Source organism: Halyomorpha halys, unplaced genomic scaffold, assembly GCF_000696795.3.
Source record: "Halyomorpha halys isolate HHAL.00 unplaced genomic scaffold, Hhal_1.1 Scaffold177.1, whole genome shotgun sequence".
In the NCBI taxonomy this organism is placed as follows: Eukaryota; Metazoa; Arthropoda; class Insecta; order Hemiptera; family Pentatomidae; genus Halyomorpha; species Halyomorpha halys.
This window is the reverse complement of record NW_027114700.1, coordinates 682,331-707,206: the sequence shown is the minus strand read 5'-3', so window position 1 is coordinate 707,206 and position 24,876 is coordinate 682,331. Positions and strand designations below refer to the sequence as shown.

Sequence of the window (24,876 nt, the reverse complement as noted above, 5' to 3'; positions counted from 1 at the left end):
GGGGGGGGGGAGAAGGAGGTTATCTAGAGGTGACCAACCTATTCTAACCATGGTGAGAGGTCAAGTTTTTCATTTCGTTGGACCGCCACGAAATGAAATAGTCTACCCCCAGGCCGGATTTGAACTGGCGCCGTTCAGTTCCAAAGTCCTGCGCCTCAACCCCCTGAGCTACGGACGGCCCTCCTCACATCGGATCTTGGTGAAATCAAAAAGTTTACTAAGAATAGAGAGATATTTAAAAAAGGGACCCAAGCTGCCCCGACGTAGAAAGGTATGGGAGTTGGTTGAAGAAGAAGAAGCGAAATAAGAATTTATTTCAAACCCATTCATATTAAAAGTATATAAGTTTAGTACTGTAAATACTTGACTGAATACTTTTTACACACTGAAGGTTTGCCCTCAGCATCCAAGTCCTGAAATCATCGTATTGGTCCAATTTGAGTAGTTCACCACACTTTTTGTAAGTTATGGTGATGCCGTTTCTAGTATTTTAGAATTTCGTTCATCTATTCTCTTGATGGGGTTCTAAAAATGATATACTTTAGTAACAATTATAAAAGTTTTAAGGTAATTAAGGATGATCATTGAATTATAAAATGGTTTGGATTAAAGAATAAAGAAATTTTTTTTTCCCAAGCAGGAATAAATCAGAAAAAAAAACATTGCGCATTTTATCTACTTCATTAAACACAAGATAAAAGATCTGATAAATATCAAATTAATCATGTCTTTCAATTAACATTCAATGTTAAATTTTTGGCAAACACTAACATACTTGAGGGTTGGATTAGAAAAACAACTCTTGAATAGTACAAAAGAAAAGAAAAACTTTTATTTTCACTTGAACGTCTGCCATTTCTTGGCACTTACTTCATTTTTATTTATAAATAAATATCGAATTTATGTTTTGTAAAAATAATGTAATATTATCAGTTCAAACTAAGATAAGAAATTTTGGTATTTTAAAAGCAGTGAAAAATTCTCAAATATATCATATCGATACAAAACCGCAATGTCAGAAATATAAGTGTTTGACCGAAATACTTCTTATTCCATTATGAAACTACTCAAGTTTTTCTTAAGACTATAATATAAAATTATTCCGCAAATTTTGTTTTTTTTCAGGGACGCGCTTGAAACAACTTCAAATACACAACTAGGATAGAGTTACTCGACAGAAACTCACAAAAATAACGATTAAAAAATAAATTGGAAATTTAGTTTACACACCAAAAAAATATAAATCTGAAACGGTCCACGAACAAAAGTGACCAGAATGGTTTTAATAGAGCGGGGGTTGTACTTTATTTTTAACCCCTACCAGGTCAATTCTGACAAACGGGAGGAAGGTTATAACTGGAAGTAGCCAACCTATTCAAACCAGAGTGAGAGGGTCGAGTTTTCAATCCGTGGAACCAATACGAAATAAAAGTAAGCCCGCTCAGGCCGTAATCGAACCGTCAGCTACAACTACATATGCAAGGATATGCCTTATATTCTCATTAATAAAGATTTTATTAATAACTTTATAAAATGTTAGGGGCAGTCAAACCATGAACCTTATGGATATATCCACTACTAATAAGATTTTTTCCTAGTCACCTAGCTGTATTCAACCAAGCACATAACTTACTTCTTCAAAACGTTAATTGTTCATATTTCATTTTTAAAATATATTTTCGTTTAACAAAGAAATTATATTAATGAAAGGTAATTTAAATTAATTTTTTCAAATAATAATTCATTTTATTGTTTACTTTATGCTGTTATGTTTTTTATTATTAGAAATATATTTAAATTTTGTGAAGATCTTGTTTTTAAATAAATTCAAAATACTATCCTCTTTCCTAGATTGTGATTCACACCTCACATTTTCTTTTTTTTATTTGAATTTATATCTCGATGATCTCTGATGGTAATGAGTGCTCAGGTCCCAGGGGTTCAAGAAACAATGTAAATACAAGAATAAGAGTAAATGTAAATAAAAAAAAAATCAGAATTTTAAAATGTTTTTAGTTTAAAAAATCTGAGACTCCATCTTTTGTTGAAACTTTCAATTTACTCATTTAATAATTTTTATATTACTTGTATACTAAAAAAAAATTTTTTTTATTGCCCCCATAAAAACAATTTATCAATCCTCCATATCTATGTATAAATAATATAGCTCACAAAAAAGTCTTATATCAGCTTTATTTCGGATTCATTCATTCCAATTGCTTTCTTCGGTTCCTCAATATTTCTATGCAGATTGATATACATTTGCCTTATTCCTACTCTCAGTTTCATCCCTTACTTGAAGTATAATTGTCTGAATTCAGCCGCATAAGACTAATCCCGCCTTTGCAGGTTTTGAGCTTCGAGAATTACATTGGCTAGAGGCTACTACAAGCTTTAATTGAACTCTGTCATACACCTCAGTTTAAAGGCAATACTCATTCATAAAAATAAAGATTAAAAAGTAAATTATTTCTCAACTAAACTGTAAAAGCTCATAACGAAATATGATAAAATGCGGTAAATTGCAAAAATAAAAAATATTTGTTGAAGTTTCATAGTAAAAACTCTGATACAGAATGAGAATACAAATACTCTAAAAAATATTAAATGAGTAAATTAAAATTTTCAACAAAATATGGACTTGTAAATTTATTGAACTAAAAACATTTTATAAATCTGATTTTCGTATTAACATTTGCTCGTACTCTTGTATTTACATTGTCTCTTCAATCCCTGCGAAGTGAGCCCTCATAATCATCAGTGATCCTTGAGATATAAATTAAAATAATTTTACAATTTAACAATTTAGCGATGAGGATAGTATTTAGTATTATTTGTTGATATGATTATTTAAAAAACAAGATTTTCCCAAAATTTCAATATATTTCTAACAATAAAAAACATAACATTACATAAGAAACAATAAAATAAATTATTATTTGAAAAAAATAATTTAAATTATGTTCCATTAATATAACTTTGCTAAACAAAAATATATTTTTAATATGAAATATGTAACAATTAACGTTTTCTATCTAGTGATAGCAAGAATCACCAATGCAAGATATAAAAAGAAAGAAAAGACTAAGAAGTTGAATGTCCAGAAGTTGCAAGACCCTGATATATGCAACTCTTTCCAAGCTCAAATAGGTAGAACATTGCATGAGACTCTGAGTAATGTCATTAATGAAGACCATAAGGCACCAGGCGAGGATGGATTGCCGGCAGAATTGTTTAAATATGGTGGAGAGGAACTGCACAGGACACTTTATGACCTGGTCCTCGAGATATGGGTTCAGAAGATGCCTCAGCAATGGAGCAGTGCTTTGATATGCTCTCTTCATAAGAAAGGAGAACAATTGGAATGTTCTAATTACAGATGAATATCGCTAATAGAGCTAATAAGCCTTATAAAAATGACAATGAGAGATGTTAGGGGCAGGGTCTGCATACAGTCCGAACACTCTTCTGAATTTGGCTCAAATAAAGTATTAACATAAGGGAGATGCTCTAGCGTGCCTCCTGTTTAATTTGATTCTGGAAAAAGTAGTGAGAGAATCAGGTACCCAGAATAATGGCACCATATTCAACAGATCAGTCCAACTCCTCGGTTATGCGGATGACCTTTATATAGTGGTGTGATCTTTTATTGCACTCACTGAGTCTTTCTTGAGCCTGCAGAGAGCTGCCGCACACATGGATTTGGCTATTAATGAAAATAAAACTAAATATATGTACACCGGAGGAGCCAGACCTCAGGAAAGACAGGTTGTCATAGGAAGCTGTACCTTTGAGAGTCTGGATGAGTTTACTTATCTTGGATCTCAGGTCACAGCAACAAATAATGTTTCCACTGAAATAAAGTGAAGGATCACATCGGCTAACTGATGCTATTTTGGTCTGTTGAAACAGTTCTGGAGCAAGCTCATTAGCAGGAAAACAAAGGACCATTTATATAAAACTCTAATTAGGCCTGTCCAAATATACGCCTCCCAGACATGGACCCTATTCACATAATCTATGGGCCGGTAAGGGATGAGGAAGGCTGGAGAAGAAGAAGAAATAAGTAACTCTATGAGGTGCTCTAGGATATAAAAATACTAAGACAAGTGTTTTTATGAATAATGATTTTTGTGTCTTTTTTCTGTTAGTAGGGAGAAGGATAGAAATTCAGGAGTAAGTAGGAGAGTAAGTGAGGTTTTGTGAAATAATGCTGTAAATTAGGATATCTCTTCACGACTATAAATGCTACTGTGGCAAGAGAACATGTGGGAATCTAAAAAAAAAGAAAAAGATGAATAGATAGAATTGATAAAGATAGAAAAGATCTGCATGCAGCAAACTGGAAAGAAATATCCCAAAATAAGCAGAGGTGGAGAAGGCTGGTTCATGGAGTCTAAGATCTACAAAGTTTGTAGAGTTAACATAAAAAAATAAAAAGTATTAGTTGAGCAGTGCTTCAGAAAGCAGGGTAACAGTAAATACAGCATACCAAAAATAAAGTACGATAAGCTTGCAATCTGCTAATGATTCACTACAGTACTAATCAGGAGTAAAAAAATATCAAGACATAAAAAAATATAATACTTTACTTCCAAATCACAGATAACAGTAACAGGAATAATTATGGAAAATGTCCATATGAAAATCATTTTTACACTACACTATTCCTGCTCATTTTATATCTTCATACATTTCCATTTGTTCAGATCTTGCAAGTTCTTTTACACAAAACAAGTTTTATATAATTTATTTAATTTTACTTCACCCTTTTGCCAATTAAGTCACTTATGAATCTCACCTAATTAGACAGAAAAAGTCAAACTTCCTATGTCCATCAGGCACATTGGTAAGTAAATGCTGAGAGTAAATACGTAATCTTAAAATTAAAAATAAAGTGATTAAGCTACTCTGCTAATATTGGACTGATTGATATTTGATCATTGTGTTTATTATCTTCAGTAGCATTAATACTTTATAAGTTTATGGTAATATAATATGGTACAAGAGATGGAATCAAAAAATACATAAAATCAATTACACCATTGAACTATATAAATTCATAAAATGCTACTTGAAAATAACTAACCAATAAAAAAAAATATTTTCACACGACTTGAACTATTTAAATTTTTATATATAAACCAAGTTATTGATAATAAGCTAATTTTTCTAATGAGCGTAATTCATTTTTCATTCCAGTATTTAATTGTCTTTTCAGATACAATTCCAGTACCACACCAAACACACCAAATGAACTTAAATCAACAACAGTGTCTTGCTCCCAAAGAGACCTACAAAAAGAGAAATCAAAGTTATAAAAATTAACAAAAACAGAAAAATAAATACTTTCAGTGTTCATAATAAAAAAAATAAATAAAATAAAAAAAAATGGAAAATGGCTTAAACAACAGAAAATCAATTCAAATCAAGTTGGGCCAGTCTGTGGGTTTGATGATGAAAAGTAAAATAAGCAGGCAGAATTACTTTAAATATTTCTTTAAGTAGAGTTATTGTATTGGAGAGGTTTTGATACTTAAGTTACGTTGGCACCAATCAACACCTAGACCAGATAAAAAATGTGGCAGGCCAGCAAGTGCATTGTTTTCATATTAATGTTCTAGACATTTTTAGAAAATTTGATTTGAGACATAGATTGATTTACATCCAAGAGTCTATCAAAACAAAATGGATAATCTACGAAATTTCCTTTTTAAGCAACTTGTTTCATTAATGTTTTTAACACCTTCATAAGTTGCTGTCCATTTAGATGAAAGTATTTTAGATCATTTTCACTCATACAGCGATTTCTTTTAGTCTATTTTTTTTTTCAGGATCCCAAATTGAAAATTATACGTACTTGTATATTTGTATAACATTTACCTGTTTGTAGTATGCTATCCTTAGCTTTGAATAGATCCAAATTCCAACTCAAAATGCAATATCTTTTTTTCTTATTTTTTATTAAATTAACATAAAATTCCACAATCATAACAAATTATACTGTTATATCCACAAAGCTTAAATCTTGCTACACTAAATATTAAGCATCATTCCCACCCTTCAGTGTGGGAATTATATTCATTAATTGGCCAATACTACAAGAGAAATATAATTAAATATTTTTTTTTAATGATTAGGAAAGAAATCTACGAATTCAGTGACTACAATCACCTGAAATTTATTCCAATGGCATAAGAAACATTCCAAACTTTCTCTACTTACTATGCCATTCTTAACATGAGAAATACATAACACTGGTATCACATTTCTTGCAATGGAAGGTTATAATTCTTGATAATTAGTGGTTTAATCTGCCTAATATACAACAGTAAGATAAGTAGGAATATCTATAATTGGACTATTTTACTGTTTTTACTTTTTGTTTTTTGATAAGAAAGGCCAATGTTATAACAAAGAACAAACCAAAAATAGGCATGACATATTTCCATATAAATACAATCCTAGCAGGTCTTTTTATATATTTTGTTTCTCCGTCTGATTCTTTTTCCTCTTAACGGTCAAGACTTCTGCATAGTGGTTGTGAGTTCTAATAAAAATAAAAAATGAAAATTTATTTGTAGATTGCTCATCATAACACTATAAATGAATCACGCCAATTTTTCTAGGGTACACCTTTACAACACATTAATGGATTGGATAGACTGTAAAACGATTATTATTTATGATTTGGATATTTAGCAAAATAAGATACTTCAAACAAAATAAGATATTTTCAACCAGATTTACAAATTAATAAAATGTAAAGGCTACAGTTACCATTCCATGTCTTGGTTAAAGGGGAACATTGATTGGTACCTGCAGGCAGTAGTACAGCCATTGGTATGCACGACCACTAAAAGGTCTATACCTGATATTCAGGTAGGACCATAATGTTTAGAACTTTTAATATTCAGCTAATGCCCACAATGAATACCCCTTTCAGGGTCATGGCTTAGGTGACCAAAGATCTTTGGACAAAAAGAATCCACAGAAAGTAACCAGGAAAAATATTAAGAAACACTGAGCAATAAGATATCATTTTACAGCTGTAACTCATTAGACTCTAATTGGAAGCTGGATGATTATTAAGAATTATTATTATATTATAAATATCACAGTATCAGATGGAAAACTAAGTCTCTGCTTCATTTCTTTTTTATTTTCATAAGGGGAATAATTTGTAAACGAAAACAACTGTGTTATACACCAACAATGATATCATTTTTAACATTATTACAATAAAATGGCAGATAAAATGTAAAAACCGTTTTACATTCTAGAATTTAAAATTTTTAATACAATAGTGGAAAGAAAATTGATAGGAAAAAAAAATTTTAAATTAAAAAATTGAGATAAGGTATCTCTTTATATTACCATTTAGGGTTTTCTTCATACTCTGACAAATACACTAAGTGTGCTATGACAGCATTTTCCCATGTAGTATCCTTACTTCTTATCCAATATCGTCTAGCAGAAGGCTGTGTCCATATTTCTTCCTCTACAGTCACTGTATCTCTCTTTAAGATTTCTAACTGAAAAATACAAAGCAGTGATTTAATAATAAATCAGAAAAGTGTAAAATATTACTGATAAAAATAAAACAAATGTATCCTTCTTCATATATTCAAAACATTATTTATAACAATAATTAGCTCATTTGTCATTAAAAACGAAGTTGTTCCTTATCTAATAAAATGGTGGAGAGCAAGTAAAGTAAAATAACTATGTTGTGCATCCAGAAATGCCTAATTTATTCATACCTTTACTGGTAAATATATGCCCTCTTGAAGAATTGGCATGACAGAAAAATTTTCCGATTTCAGACAATGTTTCTCGCATTTTATCTCTACTGTTAAACAAATGGCTATCATATAATATTGATGCTACAAGTTACGCAAAGGACAGATTTAATCCTCATTCATCTGAAAATCATTCCGTTATCAGATTTTGGAACAGAAATGTTACGTTTCTTTCTTAACTATTCAAAATTTGCACCCTAGAAGTTACTAAGTAGTTTTTACTCACTGTCATATTTATGGGTGTTTAACTATACCAGTTTTCCTCATGATTATCTTTACTGGGGTTTATATAACAAATATTGTACCTGGACTAAAGTTTTTCTCATGTTTGAATTATAAATTTATTTTTTCACAAATCAAGGTGAATAGAAGATTAAAGAAAAAACAGCATATCACAAGTTATGGAAGTAGCTCATAAGATGGATACAGGGGACATAAATGATCTGGGAAAGAAAAAGAAACTTTTGAGGCGGATCTTGATAATTCCTTAGGTTTGGATGGTGCTGATCATGAGTAAGCCTAAATAAGTAAACTAAGGTAAAAATACCCAAATCAGCAGCAATGGAAAAACGTTAATCTATATTACATTCCATACTTGAACAACCTGAGACGCGGCTAAAGAAAGGCCACTTTATGGTTCTCTTAGATAAAAAAAAATGCTCTAACTCTTAGTTTGTGTCCTAGCATCAACGTCATTTGGCTGAAACTATTTTTAATAAATTTCAGCTATGCCTGCCAAGACAAACCAGACAGTTGAAAGGGAAGTTTTGAATTTTTCTTAGAAAACCAAAAAGTGGCCTTTCAGATACCCGTTCTAGTGGCGTCTCAGGTTGTTTCAAAATGAAATATAATGTATAAATTATATAGGAAGCTGTACCCACTTTATTTTATATACAATGTTAATCTTCGAGAAATGATGAATTTTCTAGTTACACGCCAAAACGGAATAAGTTCCAAAATTTTCTATTTTCAATTTGAAACCAGTGGCTGACATGTTGGCAAAATTGAAATTCCGTGGATGGATAATTAAAATGTATGCAGGATATCCTACTAAAGATTCCATATCGTCGGGTTAATGGTAAAAGTGATTAAGTGGAGTTTAAAACATAGTCCCATGTACTTGTAATAACTTGTTTATATGTCGTACGTCATATTTTCTGTGTTAACGTACATACATTTTCTAATTTCTACTTTTTATACCCCCTATAAACATTATTAAAAAGATACTTGAACTCCAAAATTGCTAGAGGATTCGTTTATAAAATAAATTAAGAGAAAAGGAGAAAGTTTTTCAGAAGAGAGAGCGGTAAATAAGATACGATAATTATTGACAATGATTTCCCAGTGTTTATCGATAGCCTTTTATTATTTATCGATATCCCTTGATAACAATATGCTGATAATAACGGAGATATCCCTATCGCACTAAAGGGAACCAAAATTAAGAGAGGACATTGTTTTAATTAGCTACATCAATCATTTTCACTACGGACTTTTATTTTCTACCATGAAGAGTTTGATTTAGCTTTTATGGATTAAGAAAATAATTTTGACGTAAATAATCAATCTCTAAATGAGAAGAAAAAAAACAACAAAAATCCCTGAGGGGCAGGACAGCACTGGATTAGATAGAATAGTTCGATTTGACATTAATATTTAAGATCAGGCTGGTAGAGTGGAAGGAGAAAATATATATACATAGTATGGAGATATAATAATGTAGTGTTACCTTGAACAAAATATAGACATTTGTATAAACAAAAAATAAAAATAAAAACTAATTATATAAAATTAAATCGTTATTCTATCCGATGTTATGAGTTTGGATGAAAATGAGGGGGTAATTATTATATTTTGTCATAATTAAATAATTTTAAATGAATAAGAATTGAAATGTTTAATATTTACATTATAATCTTAAGTTAATATTTATTTACAATTTATAGATAGTTTCCTAATTAAATTGGAAGATTTTATATTTTAAATTGTATTCAGGTGCATTTTATAATGAAATAACAGGTTTAAATCCGTTTCAATATGATTTTGTACACCGACTACGAAAATGGAAGAGAATCTGGTAAGCTGTCTATGTTTAACTGTTTTTTAATCTTAACCAAAGAGATCGCATTAAAACTTACCCTTCTAAAGAAGTGCGGAAAATAATTACTCAGTGTTTTTCTTCTTTTCAAACATGTCATTTCATCTAAAAAAATATAAAAATAAATGTAAACAATATGTGCGATAGTTGTGATAATAATGACAATCGTTAGAAAATAGTTATATTTATGTATATAATTAATCATTATTAGAATCAATGAGTAATTATTAAGAACGCCTACTTCAGAGCTGCCAAACACCAAAATTAGTCATTCAGCAATCGATACATGTTCCCTATCCCAAAAAAATGTTTTATCAATTTACGTCTTGCTGAGGCTGACATCTAGTTAATGTTATAATAAGATACAATGATTGTTAAGGGATTGTTTGTGTATAAAATAAATACAATTACTATTTGCCCAAAAAACAATCAAGAGGATTTCATTTTCTTCAGAGCAAAAGGAAACCAACGGGTGTGACTTGTCTAGTCCGTAGAAAATAATTGTAATAAATATTTCCAAAATAATAATAACAAAAAAGCTCTGCTTCATAATTTATCAATTTTTCATAGTTTACAACCACCGTCATTCGCTCACACCAGAATTCAATAAATCCCTAATCTCTAGGCAGAGGCCAATGGCTATTTACTATATTAAAAAAAATAAACGAGCATTTATTTAATCAAAATACCTTTTATGAAAAAATTATCAAATAACTCTGAATCTAAGAAAAAATAGAATACGAATTAGGGCATGCAACAACAGAGGAGATTAGCAAAAATTCGATTTAAATGAAATTTAATTTACTGGAAGATTTCTGATTGACCTTGTGAATCAATAAATGGAATTTGGTCCGGGTGCGATCAAATAAAACTCAAATAGTTAAGTTGGTGTACTATTTTATTAGAGCCAACGTTTCGCCCAACGTGCAGGGCTTCGTCAGGGCTGTTTTGACGGAAGTCAAAGTCAAAGTCAACGTCACTCTGACTTTGGCTTCAATCAAAACAGCCCTGACGAAGCCCTGCAACGTGGGGCGAAACGTTGGCGCAACTAAAATAGTACATCTATTTACTATTTGAGTTTTATTTGACCGCACCCGGACGAAATTTTATTTGATTAAATTTTAGATGAAAATAAAAAAAAAAAAGGTTCCATGCGGGCGAGACATAGACCTCGTTGTATAGGGGTATTAGGAAAACAGAGGCGAAAATGAGTTTTTTTGGCATCACAGATACCTGAACAAATTATGAGTAAGCAACAAACTATTGAGGAGTCCTAATAGAAAAACGATAAGGTCTCATTTTTGAGTTTTGAATAGAACTTGATCCTAATTTCCTTGATTGAGGAGTTCATTCTGAGAAATTCTTATTGTTAAAAAAAAAATTCTTTTAAATCCAACAAAAATAAAAATATGTTAATAAAAAAAGGAGGGAACGTTTAAGTGTTGAAGAACGACGGAAAGTCAACGTTCTTACATGAGAAGCACGACAGACCTTTTTTGGCAGAGAAATAGGCTTATGAAACCTCGAATCCGCCGCTATTGTGATACGAAATGGCGAATGACAATGATGAGTTTAGAAGATCACTCTGAGGTGTCTTGTGATTACGGTGAAAAAAAACTGCTCCCCGAATTTCGTAGAAAAGCAGTCGACGAACGGAGTTTACATATTTTGAAACGTAAAACCTAAACTCTTTAGGGAGAGTAATTTTTGTATCAATTACTATGATTCAATATTAAAAATAAAAAATCACCGGTTTTAATAAAATTAATATTGCATCTATGATTCTGAGCACTACTATCAACTATTTTAAAAATATACGACAATTTTAAGTAACTTTTAGGGGAAGGACTCAACATGTTAAAATTCCCAACGCTCCTAGCTATTGACAGAGCACAATTAGTATTAACCCTTTCAGAAAAAATATAGTTGTATTATTTACATATTTAACGTAAATATCTGTACAGTAAATTTTTAAAAGGCGAGGGTAAAAGTCCCGAAGTCAAAAAACACAAATGAAATCATCAGGCTCCGAATTTTTCTTCTTTATTATTACGATTCGATAACGAAACTCAATTCAACTGGTGCAAGATACAATATGTTTATTTTATCACAAGTTTCAGTTGTCATTTAAATCCAATATGTTGGTTGAAACAATCCATACTTGAGTAGCTCAATTACAAATATGGTCAGGTAAATTTTCTTCAAAAAATGAGTTAGACCTTGCATCCCGAAAACATATAAGTGCAAATTTGCACATAAATGTTTATTGCACAGTTATGTAATGTTATTGTCAGTTGAACATATATGCAAGTTTGCATCCCGAAAACATATATGTGCAAATTTTCAGGATTGCTCTAAAAATCTCCCATGAGATCTCTGTCTGATCCCTAGTTGACTTGATTAAATGGAATCAGGTTTTTTGTGTCTCATGCACGATCCATAACTGGTTTAGCCGTGAACAAGTATATATTTATTCACGTCAACTCATTGATTTTTGATTACGTATTGGTTTGTTTAATTTTAAGTAATAATATTTTAATAACTTTCTTCAAAAATATCTTGAATATAGCAGACAATTTTTCTAATTTGAATAATCTCATTAAATTCGATTTTTTTTCTCTTCTTCAAAGCTTTATGATTTCAAGTTTTTAGCCTAGATAAAGTCAGGTTTTTAAAATGTTATCTAAAATGTAAGTAATTATTATTTTTAACAAAGAATTTTCTTACAAATATGAGTTAAAGTTATCTTTATCATATAACTTGTTGGAATTTTTTTATCTTGTCAGTTTTATAAGAAATCGTCAAACATTCAATTAACAAAGAATTAAAATTTGCTTTTGAGATTTAAAAACTGAAGTTCTCTTATTCTGGAAAAAATCATTACTGAAATCAGAGAAAATGTTGATAATACAGAATGCTTTCTACTACTGTGAGTTTTAACTTGATCATTTTTATGAAGAGTGTTTTGGAATTTCGACAAATTAGTTAATAGGAATACATTGAAAGATGGCCTCATAAAAAACTTAATTAGAACTTTTAAACCAATATATGACAGCTGGCACTCTATCCTTTTGTACTACCAAGCTCTGTCACAGTGTTCCCAACCGTTAGTCCGCAAGAGCTTTAGCGTACACCGCGGGGGGGGGGGGGTCCGCTAAAGCTGATTTTTATGAGTATTTATTGTTAGAGCTATTTTATTGATTATCTTTCCTGACATTTGTGTGTTAGCTGAAAGTTTAAGAGCTATTTTATTGATTATCTTTCCTGACATTTGTGTGTTAGCTGAAAGTTTAAGAGCTATTTTATTGATTATCTTTCCTGACATTTGTGTGTTAGCTGAAAGTTTAAACAGGAATATACACAATCAAAACATACTTTTAGGTAACCTCAATTTCGACTATTTCCTTTCCACAAGTTGGGTTTCCACCGTTCAATTTCTGGCTTAGTTCTCGCTGACAGTGGGATTGGGAACCATTATTCTAATATATATTTGTATACTAAAATAATAGATCTTAAATTTGGGCCGTAACATTAATGGCAGACAACCCTCGAGATAAGTGCAACATAGTTTGAGACTAATCGACAGAACAGATAAGATAAGAAAAATGGAAAGTCTGTGGACTCCTAGTGATTGATTAAGAACATGAATTAAATTAATGAAATGCATTATACAGCTGCTAACACAATCCTACATCCTCTTTTTTAAAAAAGAAGAACCTTGAAATTCTTTATTTTTTTTTTTTCAAATATTATTCTAAAGTGCAACCAACGGGTAGTTTTCCTACATGCCTGTATCACTCCATTATAACTTACATCAAATTTATTGAATGTATTATTTTATGTACAGTTGTAAATTTCAATAAAGATATGAAAAAAAATTATATTATTCAGGAACTTCAAGAGAGTTATTTTTGTTTGTTTATATTTTTAAAGAGTTAATGTTCCATTTGTAACCGATCTAACCCGACCCAGATATTCCTTCCATTATAAACTCCCTAACCACCCAAACCCACTAGTTTCTAACCTTGCTTCCACTTCCATTCCTGACAATTCTCCAAGGCGTCTGAAAAGAAGATGGCCACGAGACCTGCTAATCAAAAACGTCATTAGAGTGCTACCAGTGGTTAGTTTCTCTACACGCCTGAATCACTCCATTTTGATCATACATCAAATTTACTTAATGTGTTTGTATGAAAACACAGTTTCAAATAGCAATAAATAAAAAATATTTTTAAAAGTGATATCTTTAGGTTCAGCGAATTGACCTGGATCAGATGAAAACTATAACGCTTCCATTTCAAAATAAATAAATTTCGATAAAGTTTTTAATTGGTTTATAAATTACAATTTAGGGTTTTGTCCTCTCAATTTTTTCCGGAAGTATAAAATAAAAATTAATAATTCTTTGTTCACATTTATTTTTATATAGGAAAAATGAGATCTGGGGAAAAAATGAGATCACTAAGTTGAATTGCGTAATCATCTCTCCAAAAACATAATTGAGCAAATAGTCAGGACTTCTTCAAAACACAGCATCGAGATCACTTCCTGATACTCCTTTGACTGAGCCCAGTAGACTACGCGCGTTTGCTCCTAAACGATAGCCCCCTTCCCAAAAAAAAATACAAGGTTTTCTTGTTTAAGAGAATAACAGAAAAAAAAATTAATTTAGTTTTCTTCTCCCACTTACTTATATATGTAAAATATAGTTAAGGAAAGAATTGCAATCGTGAAAAATTTCGAATTCGAGTTTTCGACGGAAATAGATGTTTTGAGGTCTCCTGAATCCTTAAAATAATTTTCTTGAAAAACGGTCTCTGTGCGTGAACAGCCTGGCTAAAATACGAATAGTCGTAAGAAACTGACATTACATATTAAGGCGGACATATGCCTGGGACGTGACGAAAACTTTTTCGTTAAAATCGACCGACCAGGAGTGCCACTTTAAAAATAGATTTTTCACTTTTTTTCGATTTTCTCCAAAATGGTTTGAGCGATTTAGGTTAAACTCAGTGAATCAATAAGTAATTAAGTGCTCTTTGATACTAGATAGGTCTTATTGAATATAGGTGTCGGGGTTGTCTGGTCTTAGGCGATTTCTCCAGCCTGATATCTCTTTACAGAAGGCCCACGACAAGGCGTATTCATTTATAGTTAGAAAGGAAGGCCGTGCCAGGGGATGAGCCCTGGGCACTGACTTAGGTAGAGGAGGTCTAGGTGAGAGAGTCTGAGGCAGAGTAACAGTTCTAGTTGCCGAGATGAAGCGGACGGACCAGAACTGTCATGATAGGAGCCAGCTTACTAGTTGCCGAGATGAAGCGGACGGACCAGTAAGCTGATAAGGCTAGGTACAGCTCTAGTTGCCGAGATGAAGCGGACGGACTAGAGCCGGGGAGAGACGGGAAATTACACTGGTTGCCGAGAACCTAGACCTCCTCTACCTAAGTCAGTGCCCAGGGCTCATCCCCTGGCACGGCCTTCCTTTCTAACTATAAATGAATACGCCTTGTCGTGGGCCTTCTGTAAAGAGATATCAGGCTGGAGAAATCGCCTAAGACCAGACAACCCCGACAAGTGGTGACCCCGACGTGATATAGCGGTACTTCGTGCTCGCTGACTGTTACATAGGTTTCATTGAAATATTACATTATCATATAGGTTTCATTGAAATATTACAACACTTAAACAACAAATTATGTTTCGGGGTTGGTACCACACTTGTGGCTTTTCCAATGTGCTGGTTTATCTCGGAACCCAACATCCCTCATTAGTAATTTTGCCTCCAAGCTATTGGTACACATCAACCTGTTCAAGGTTCAAGCCTTTAAATTTAAAGTTTCTTGTAGCCTAGAATTACTTATAGACACCACCATATACTTAGAATTAGTCTAGTTGATAGTCATTCATTCCTTTTCTGCACAAAACTTCATCCCATGCTCGTAGTGCTTCTTGAAAGGCTCTTCTGCTTTCAGCAATACAACTGCTTTAATACACTGAATTCAGGATATACACGGGATACATTTTCCATTTTCCAGCTTTCAGTATTGGGCTTCTTAGTTTAGCTTTCCATATTATTCTGTCCCTGTATATTACGAACAGTAATGAGCTAAGGTTGTCCCCTTCACTTTACTCCCGTTTTCATTTCAAATCTCTCTGATTGTTGCTGTCAATTCTGTTCTGACAATCCCATATATCTTTGAGTCAGGTTAATGGGAACTCCTTTCTCCTCTAATGCCTATTTTGGTTTTACCTGCGGTACATTATCAAATATTCCTGAGGAAGACGAGGTGAGTCTTCTTGTTCTTTTCAATAAATTGGAGGAAACAAACTTGAAATTAGAGATCAGCACTCCAAAAAATAAACGAGCAAATTTTTAGAACTCCTATAAAACTTTACATGTAAACCTACCATAGTCCTGGACTACTTCAAAGGGAATTCTAGCAGATGAAAGGAAACCATTCTGGTCAGTGAGCCGGCCAGCTGTATTTTCAGGGTCTGGTAAGTTTTTATATATTTTTAAAAACTATTCTGAAGAGAAGAAACAAACTAAAGAATTGGGGGGAAAAAAATCTTTGTAGGATTGCTCCTCAAGACTTCATGAAACTCTGAATCATAGTTAGATATTATTTATGATATCCTTATTCTTAATTAATTTATGCCATTCTGTCCATGATTTTCAGAAAAATCGATTTACAGCAAAAAAAAAAAAAAAGTAGTTCAAATTCAAGCACATAAACTATTTATTGTTATTTTGTAGTAGTTTCCTTCCAGAACTCCCAATTCTCCAAAAACACTATAAATCAGAGATAAGGCCTGCTCTGTAATTGCTGCAGAAAATTGCAGCGAAGATAGAGCTCTGGTATACACTGGTACTAACTGTTCCAAGTCAGTCTAAGAACAAAGTTATGGTAGCCTAAGTGTGATCAAAATAATTTAGACAGTAACAGAATAATGAGATAAAACTATAACTCACTCCCTGAAACATTACTGCCCCAACATGATCATCTAACCATATATTTCAAGTCTCCCAGATGTCACAGTTCCTGTCATAATTAATAGACTTGGATTCATCATTAAAGTATTTTTATTCACTCCTCACTCCCTAGGCACTATTATTTCAGGGATAGATTGATACATTTCTCAAGAACTTTAGATAGTAGTGCAGGAAAATAAGTTATTTAACAGAAAGATAACTTGAATACACAAGTAAATAAACTGTACGGAAAAACCCAGCACTATTTTCCAAATCTACACTCCCTGGAAATCATCAAAAATTGTTCTTAACATTTTTACCGCACGGGCTCCCCTGGAAGACAATTTTTTTTTTGATATTTTCTTTTCATTTAATTTACATAAGCATTATATAATGTAATATTGAGCCAAATAAAGATTAAATATCTGTTTAATAACCTAGAGGACACATTATCGTCACCCAATTATGTGATACATAAATGTATTTAGCGTTTTTTTAACTGAATTACTGAATAAGGACTATAGAAAGTTATTGTATTTTCACCACATTTTCCATAAACATTTAGCCAATGTGAAATAATCCAAAACAATGTAAAAAAATGTTATTAGAAGTGGGTAAAGTAAAAGAATAAATAAGTAAATGAATTTATATACTTAAAAAAATAAATTTGAATTAATTCAATAATAAAATCAAATTTGAAGAAGTGTAAAATCCTTAAAGGCGGCAGAATCTAGAGCAATTGTAGCTGACAGAAGCTAGGACAGTACTAAAAACGGTTTGGAACTATCTAAGGTGAAAGGGAGAAGCTGGAGCTGTTCCCTTCACTCTGAACTCAATCTAGAAAACTAACCTCCTTTGATGATGCATTATCCTCAAACATGCTCCCAAGCCACCACAGTTTGACAACAATGTATTGTATTATCAACCAAATATTAACTTTAAAGAGAGGTAGTGCACAAGTTAGGAAGAGAAAAAATCACTTGACAATCAATTTATACAATCGTCTTTCTCACTCCTTTTTCCTAAAACCTTCATCCTCCCCATCAACAAGAAATGTCACAAAAACCATTACCTATTTACATTTTCATAACAAAATATTTATTTATTTTAAGCTTTGATAAACTAAAATATTCTAAGGCCCTTCTTTCACACATGAGGTAAGAAGGACTCAAAATCAAAAAATACCCTTCTCAAGCACTTTTCTTGAACCACGTCTTTTATATAATATATCCTCCACGAATGAAACAATTTTTTTCTTAGTCAGCCAGCAGCCTTCATCCAAGAAGGACATAACTTACTTCTTAAAAATGTTATATTTTTCATCTTTAAAACGTAATTTTCTATATTATATAAAATAAAGGAATTTCATCAATGATGTGTAATTTAAATTTAATTTTTATTTACTTAATACTTTGCTATGTTTATATTGTTAGAGATATATTAAAATTTTGTTGTTCTTATTTCCAAAATACTAATCCTCTTCACTAGATTGTGATTCTGATTCTCTGTTTTTTAATTTAATTTTTTCAAATCTCAATGATCGCTAATGATGAGTGCTCACTTTATTGGGGGCTCAAGAGACACAAAAATTTTGAAATCACCCATAAACAGCGATAATTATGAAAAAGATTAGTATTCATCTGTATTTCAAGTAATATAAATATTAAGGGAATAAGATACCCTATTAGTAATAATTTATTATTATAAACATATTTTTAAAAAATAGACGACTGTAGGCCTTAATCAAATCTAACAACGTATCATATTCAAGAGCACTTGACATCACCTAGATAAAAATTATTCACAATGATAATAATAAAATTAATCACTCTCAGGGCATAAATAGTAAAAATATTCATTTTAAAACACACAAAAAACTGGGGGAATGTATAATCTTTTATTTTTTATTTCTCAAATCAGCAAATTACAAATACATCAAAATCAAAGTAGGTACAAAAGTATTTTATAAGAATATAAAGATGTTACTTCACTATTTGACCAATTAATTCATACTTTGTATGTATACATAATTGTTACTTAGCTCTATAATGCAAGTAAAAAAAAAGTTATAAGTTCTCTATAAAAAATTTGCCACTCATCAAAAAATTAATATAATTATTAAGTAAATTAAAATTCACATGGAAATAAGTTCATTAATAATATCAAAATAGCGATCATAATTTATAACCCAATTTATTAAGTCTAGAATGTAAATTAAATTTCAGGTCAGATTTTATTAAAATTAATACACTTCATAGACCAGAACAAAATAAAGTATCCATAATAAAATATGTTAGAAATAGAACGCAATTTAATGTAAGTTACCTTCCTGGGAAGAAGAAATGGTTTCAACCTTTTCTACATTGCTATCGGAAGATTCGTGTTTATTAAGATATGTTTTTAAAACTGTTTCAACCGGGTACTTGAACAAATGATGTATATTTAATGTTATGACCATCTTTTAAATAATCCTGAAAAAATAATTCTGACATAAAATAAATATTCATATAAGTAATTAGTGTTGGTTAAATAAACAATAATACAATTTAGGAATAACACATATAGATAATAAACAAAACAAAACTAAAGGGTAAATAAACAAATTAACTGTTCCATAAGAACAATAGTTATTTTATCTTAAAAAATAAAACAATATTATTTAAAAAACAAACAAAATAGTAGTTACAACAATTTAAAGAAACATACAATTTTCACAATCCATTTGGTTCCCAGATATAACCTTCAACAGTAATGATGCAACTACTTTTCTATTTGAGCAGGAGTTCATAACCTTTCAGGTATCATCTATCTGTTATCAAATATAGTGGGGAAGAGAAGGGGAAAGAGAACCAATTAGTTACAAAATGAAATAAATATGTATTCTAAAAAATTATTCATAACAATTTAATAACGAAAAATAGATGATAAAAACATTCTAACATTCTAGTGTTCATAAATAAAGTTTCTAGAACTTAAGAGACTTTAATGCTTATCTCAAATAACCTTTTTTCAGCATCTGAAATATATCTTTAGGTAAGAGAAATTTATTTGTGATCACAGAAAAATATAAAATAATTTAACCTTGCCAAAGTTAAATTAAAGTAAATATCTATAATAGACCTAAAATGAATTAATTAAAAAAATAATAATAATAAATTAAAAATTTGAAAAGATTGTGATATGATTATTTACTTTATTAGATAATAAAAAAAATTATGCTACATATATGTTTTAAATTAACCTGAGACAATAAGCCTTAATGTCAATAATACCATGTAAACTTGAAACATACATGTATTAGTAACTTTTTGAACATACATACACATGATTGATTAATTTCATAAAATATTACACTTAACATACTTTTTAGTTAAAACTAAACATTTATACATTTAGGACCTTCATAAATAATTTTTAAATTGATCTTTCTCATTTTAAAACAACTTTAAGTAATTAAAAAATTAATCTACCATAAGAATATTAAATTATATGGTTTAAAAATTATAATTTAAAATATTCTAACAGTTTCTATATAATATCTGACCAAAATAACTTATTTTGAATCAGAAACTGCAGTCGGTGATATTCATATATTTATTAATATTACTTTTTTTTTCTTTTTCATAAAGAAATTAATTCATTTAGAATATATAAAAAACATATTTATTATTCGACAAGATGATATACATAAACAATTAAAGAATGATAGTAATTTGTGAATGTCTAATTAACATTTATTTGAATTTTATAATCATACAAAATTGATAACAATTTTAAAAGATTGAAAAGAAGTTATATATTAGGCAGTACAAAAATATAATTTCATTTACTTTGTCGTATTTTTAAACAATGAGCGTTTCAATGAGACACACTATGGTTGGATAAAATAAAAATTGAACTAATCACTAAAACCTTATCTTAATAAAGTTTATGGTACGGAGAATGCTTGAGAATCACATCTTTCAATCGTCTAAAATAATTAGTACTAGTTACACTTATCAAAATAAAAGTTACATTCTCAGACACATGACAAAAATACTGCTTTGTACATTTAGATAAAATTATACATACATTTTTGAGGAATTTTTCCTTTTTAAAAATTAACTATTCTAAAACTCATGTTGGACCTGAATTCGTCCTCAAACAACTGAGATATCCATGTATTTCAATTTGAACATTAACTACACCTATACGAGATAGTTTTAAGGTAGAGGGCTATCTGTTCCACTTCCACCACTTCCAGCACCACTAGATAAGGTATTATTCTTGTTTTTGTTAGCTTTCGATAATGTAGCCACTTCCTTTTGTAACTGCTTGATTTTGGAAGACAACGTTTCTACTTTCTTCTCAAATTCTCGTTCAGTATTCAGCATTTTGTTCCTTAGTTCAGTTTCATTGGTAAAATGTTTGGCTTTCAATTCTGTTATCTGCAAAATTAATTGAGCAATGGTTCAAAAGGTAATAATAAAATAATAACAATCATTTTCTGTCAGAACATACTCAAATAACAAAATAAATTAAAAAAAAAAATTCAACTACTTAATTAGTCTTTAAAATCAGGCACTGCTACTTATACATAGGTCATATTTGTACCTGCAAATATGAACAATAAAAATGTATTTGCAAACCTAGTTCCCAATAGATATAAATTGGAATGTATTTTTATTAAAATAAAATAATACATGTGTACATATTTGTAATTACAAGTCTGAATATTAATATACATATATTCATACTTAAACTTGTAAATAATAATACATCATAAAGGTTTTAAAAGTGTGATTACGAATAATGATGTGTTGGTAAATTTATGAATATTCTTATTCGCACAATTATTCACAAATTCATTTTTATCCACTGAATGAAGTTTCTTGTTGTAATGTATTTAAAATAAAATTGTATAAATACATCCAAAAATGTGAAAATGAACTTGCGTTACATGAGAATGTTAATCTTGCTAACAATATGTAAGATTTTGTTTTCTGTTGATGAAAACAATTGTTTTACATTAAATTAAAAATCAATTTTATATTTTGGTCTGTTCTCAGCTCAGTGTGTAGAAACTTAACAGAAACACTATTGAAATTTAAACTATTATTCAACTTTCTTTTTTTTTTAAATTATTTATTTAATGTAATTTACAACTGTACAAAATAATACAATAGGTAAATATGTAGTATGTTTCATATACACTTGAAAATCTTGGGAAGGAACCACCCATTGGTGGTACTTCAAACATTAATTTAAATTAGAAGGTTCCGTGGCCATCTTTTTTCAGACGCCTCGGAGGATTATCAGGGATTGTTAAGGATGAAAGATTAAGAATTAATGGGTTAGGATGATTAAGGAGTTTGGAATGAAAAGACGCATATCTGTTTTGGGTCAAATCTGCAACGAATGGGATGTTAAGGTCTTTGTGAATGAGTTTATTTGTGACGTAATAAGGAGCATTTTATGTAGGATTTTGGATTGTAACGATTGGATGCAGGAAGAATTTGATGGTTTGGTGGAGCCTCAGAGCTCAATTCCATATATCCAAATTGGTCTGATTATTGTAGTGTATACTAATTTTTTGTAGTGAATGGGAAGTTTAGAGCGTTTGTCAAGTAAGTGTTGTAGCAATCAGAATCTACGAGCAGTTTCTTGTCGTTTCAGTCTTGTGTGTGGATTCCAAGTAAGACTCTTGTCAAAATGGAGTCCTAAGTATCGAATCTGTTCAACAGGCATTAGTGGTGTATTTAGAAAGGATACTGTAGGACAGGAGGGCAGAGGTTTACGACGGAGAGTAAAGGTGATCTGGTGGGATTTGTCAGGATTTATTTTGATTATTATTCAACTTAAAACCATTTACTGTCTTTAAAAAAACACCAAATATGACACATGGTCTACAGAGAGCATCTTTAGAAAAATTGAAAAGATAACTAGCAAAATACATTTGTCAAATAAATAAAAAGACTGATATGAGAGAAGATGACATTGTCATTGAAACATGATACATGAAAATTATAATAGGAAAATTATGATAATACACTGCAGAATAGGTTTTCAAATAAGTGACTAAAAGATACTGAAAAAGAAATCAGAGAGAAAAGAATAATCAACACTCAGAGGAGAGTGCAAGAATGCTGAGAAGATATATACAAGGATATAGAATAATACTGGGAAAATCTTCCATCCATCAACAAAATCACTATGAAGTTATGAATTTAAACTATCAGAAATTTTATAACTATCTAAAGAGAATTAATTTTCTATTATTTTTCTTTTGAGGAAAAGAAAAATATATTTATTGATGCTGACACATCTAAATAATCTGTGAAAATGTTCAATATTAGTTTTGTATTGATTTAACATAATACAAATATATATATTTTCAGTCTCGGCGACAATGATTTTCCTCTTAATGTCACTTTATCACTGAAAAGAACTATCCCAACTATGAACGTTAGGATAGTGTGAATAACCTCTTACAACTAATGTTTTACAGACATAATAGAGCAATTTGTCATCAGAAATGTTCTGGGAGAATGTCTTTTAGAAATTATGATGCTTCTTGGACAGTTAATATCATATGAAATTGGATAACATCCATTTTATTTATTTATACTATAAAATCAAAATATTGAATTGTCATAAGGATAGGTTGAAAAAAAAAAAATAATGAAATAAAGTCTGTTTCAGTGATAACCCTTATTTTCCGCTTTAGAAGCATTTCAATCGCATGGACTCAAGGCCTCATCTTCAAACCTGAAAGAAATTTACCAGAATCTCAACATACAGTTAGAGCAGCAACTTTCTGAGATAATTTTTCAAACCCTCGCTAGCATCTGTGAATATTTTCCTTCAAATGTGTTTACCACTAAATTATGAAAGAAAAGTAGCCAAAATTCCTAATTAAACATTATTGTCAATTAATTTTACAATGCTACTAAGAAAACTTAAAATAGCCAAGTGAGTTAAACTTGAAAGCCAGGTGATTTAACTTGAAGATCTGAATCTGAAGGCTTTACAGAAAATAAAGAACTTTTTGGTACTTAATCCCCAGTAATAAACCCCTTCCACTTCTAGTTTATTGGCATATGGTAAGCAGTTATCTATCAGTTTGTTAAAATATACTCTTATAATAAATATATTATAAGAACAAATACTTCGTAGTTCGTTAGTCATAAATAAGTTAAATGTTTACTGAACGTAAAGAAACCATCAATAAGAAGTGTATGATCCAAAACTATTATTAAAACAATTATAACAATAGTTATACATTTAAAAATAAGCCTATTTAAATTTATTATTGTTTTTAAGTGAATATAAATCAAGGTTAAGAATAAATAACATGCTGTTCATTTTTCAATAACAATATAGCTCTATTATATTAACTGCCTTCAATGAAGGCAGTTAGAGTATTTACTTATTAATGTAGTTCATTGTTCAAGGTGTTAATTAAGGGGTATCTTTTGGCTAATTATGCATGGCAACAGCTTTATGGAAAAATTAATTTAACAAATTAATAGACAATAAAGAAAACATTTTGTGTGTTTTTACATAAAAATAAAAATGGCTTTTTTTTTACTTATATATCACTAATCACTATAGTAATTTTCAATAAATGGTACTGAATTGACTCGGAATTTCATGTACTCCAATTTATTATGAACAACATATTTTTTTTTTTTTTTTAGTTTAAACAGGCAATACCAATATCAAACAGGTAAGAGAAAACATAAGTCAGTACATGGTAAACAATGCAGGGGTCAATATCAGACAGTGTAAAAAAGGAAATTAACTATATAAAAAAATTGTATTGATACATGTATATATATGTACTGTTGTTAATTGTAAATATGTTTTTGGTTAGAGTTTTTATATAATAATCCCGAAATTACGAATAGAAATTGTACAGAAAATAACAAAAGAAAACAAAATAAGATATTACAGGAAAAAGATTGATATTAAAACAAAAATTTGGTTATAATTCAAAATTTTAAAATAAGAAAAAACTTGTA

The 24,876-nt window shown here is 30.2% G+C and overlaps 2 protein-coding genes across 4 annotated transcripts in view; both read right to left on the bottom strand.

Moving 5' to 3' along the window:
* Positions 1–4,571: 4,571 nt before the first annotated feature.
* Positions 4,572–19,711, bottom strand: LOC106679105 (PRELI domain-containing protein 2). The gene is made up of 5 exons (XM_014418061.3): positions 19,580–19,711; positions 19,199–19,344; positions 9,941–10,005; positions 7,378–7,535; positions 4,572–5,294 (listed from the first exon to the last, which is right to left on the bottom strand). Exons 2-5 carry the CDS (start codon positions 19,329–19,331, stop codon positions 5,150–5,152), a joined length of 501 nt encoding a protein of 166 aa, XP_014273547.1. The 5' UTR covers positions 19,332–19,344; positions 19,580–19,711; the 3' UTR covers positions 4,572–5,149.
* A 1,133-nt stretch (positions 19,712–20,844) lies between these two features.
* The window catches only part of LOC106679104 (protein FAM76A), a 17,922-nt gene continuing 13,890 nt past the window's right edge, over positions 20,845–24,876 (bottom strand). For all 3 annotated transcript variants that reach the window (XM_067051850.1, XM_014418058.3, XM_067051851.1), the window contains one exon: positions 20,845–21,300. In XM_067051850.1, coding sequence (XP_066907951.1) covers positions 21,076–21,300 — 225 coding nt within the window. In that variant the 3' untranslated portion in view covers positions 20,845–21,075. The remainder of the gene's footprint in view (positions 21,301–24,876) is intronic.

Bases quoted from the DNA above. Each gene is read 5' to 3' on its own strand.
- LOC106679105 (XM_014418061.3), bottom strand. From the start codon at position 19,331: ATGGTCATAACATTAAATATACATCATTTGTTCAAGTACCCGGTTGAA. The intron at 10,006-19,198 runs GTAACTTACATT...ATATTTTTTTAG, and splicing joins CATTTCTTCTTCCCAGGAAG to ATGAAATGACATGTTTGAAA. The intron at 5,295-7,377 runs GTAATATAAAGA...CTCTTTTTGTAG, and splicing joins TATGAAGAAAACCCTAAATG to GTCTCTTTGGGAGCAAGACA.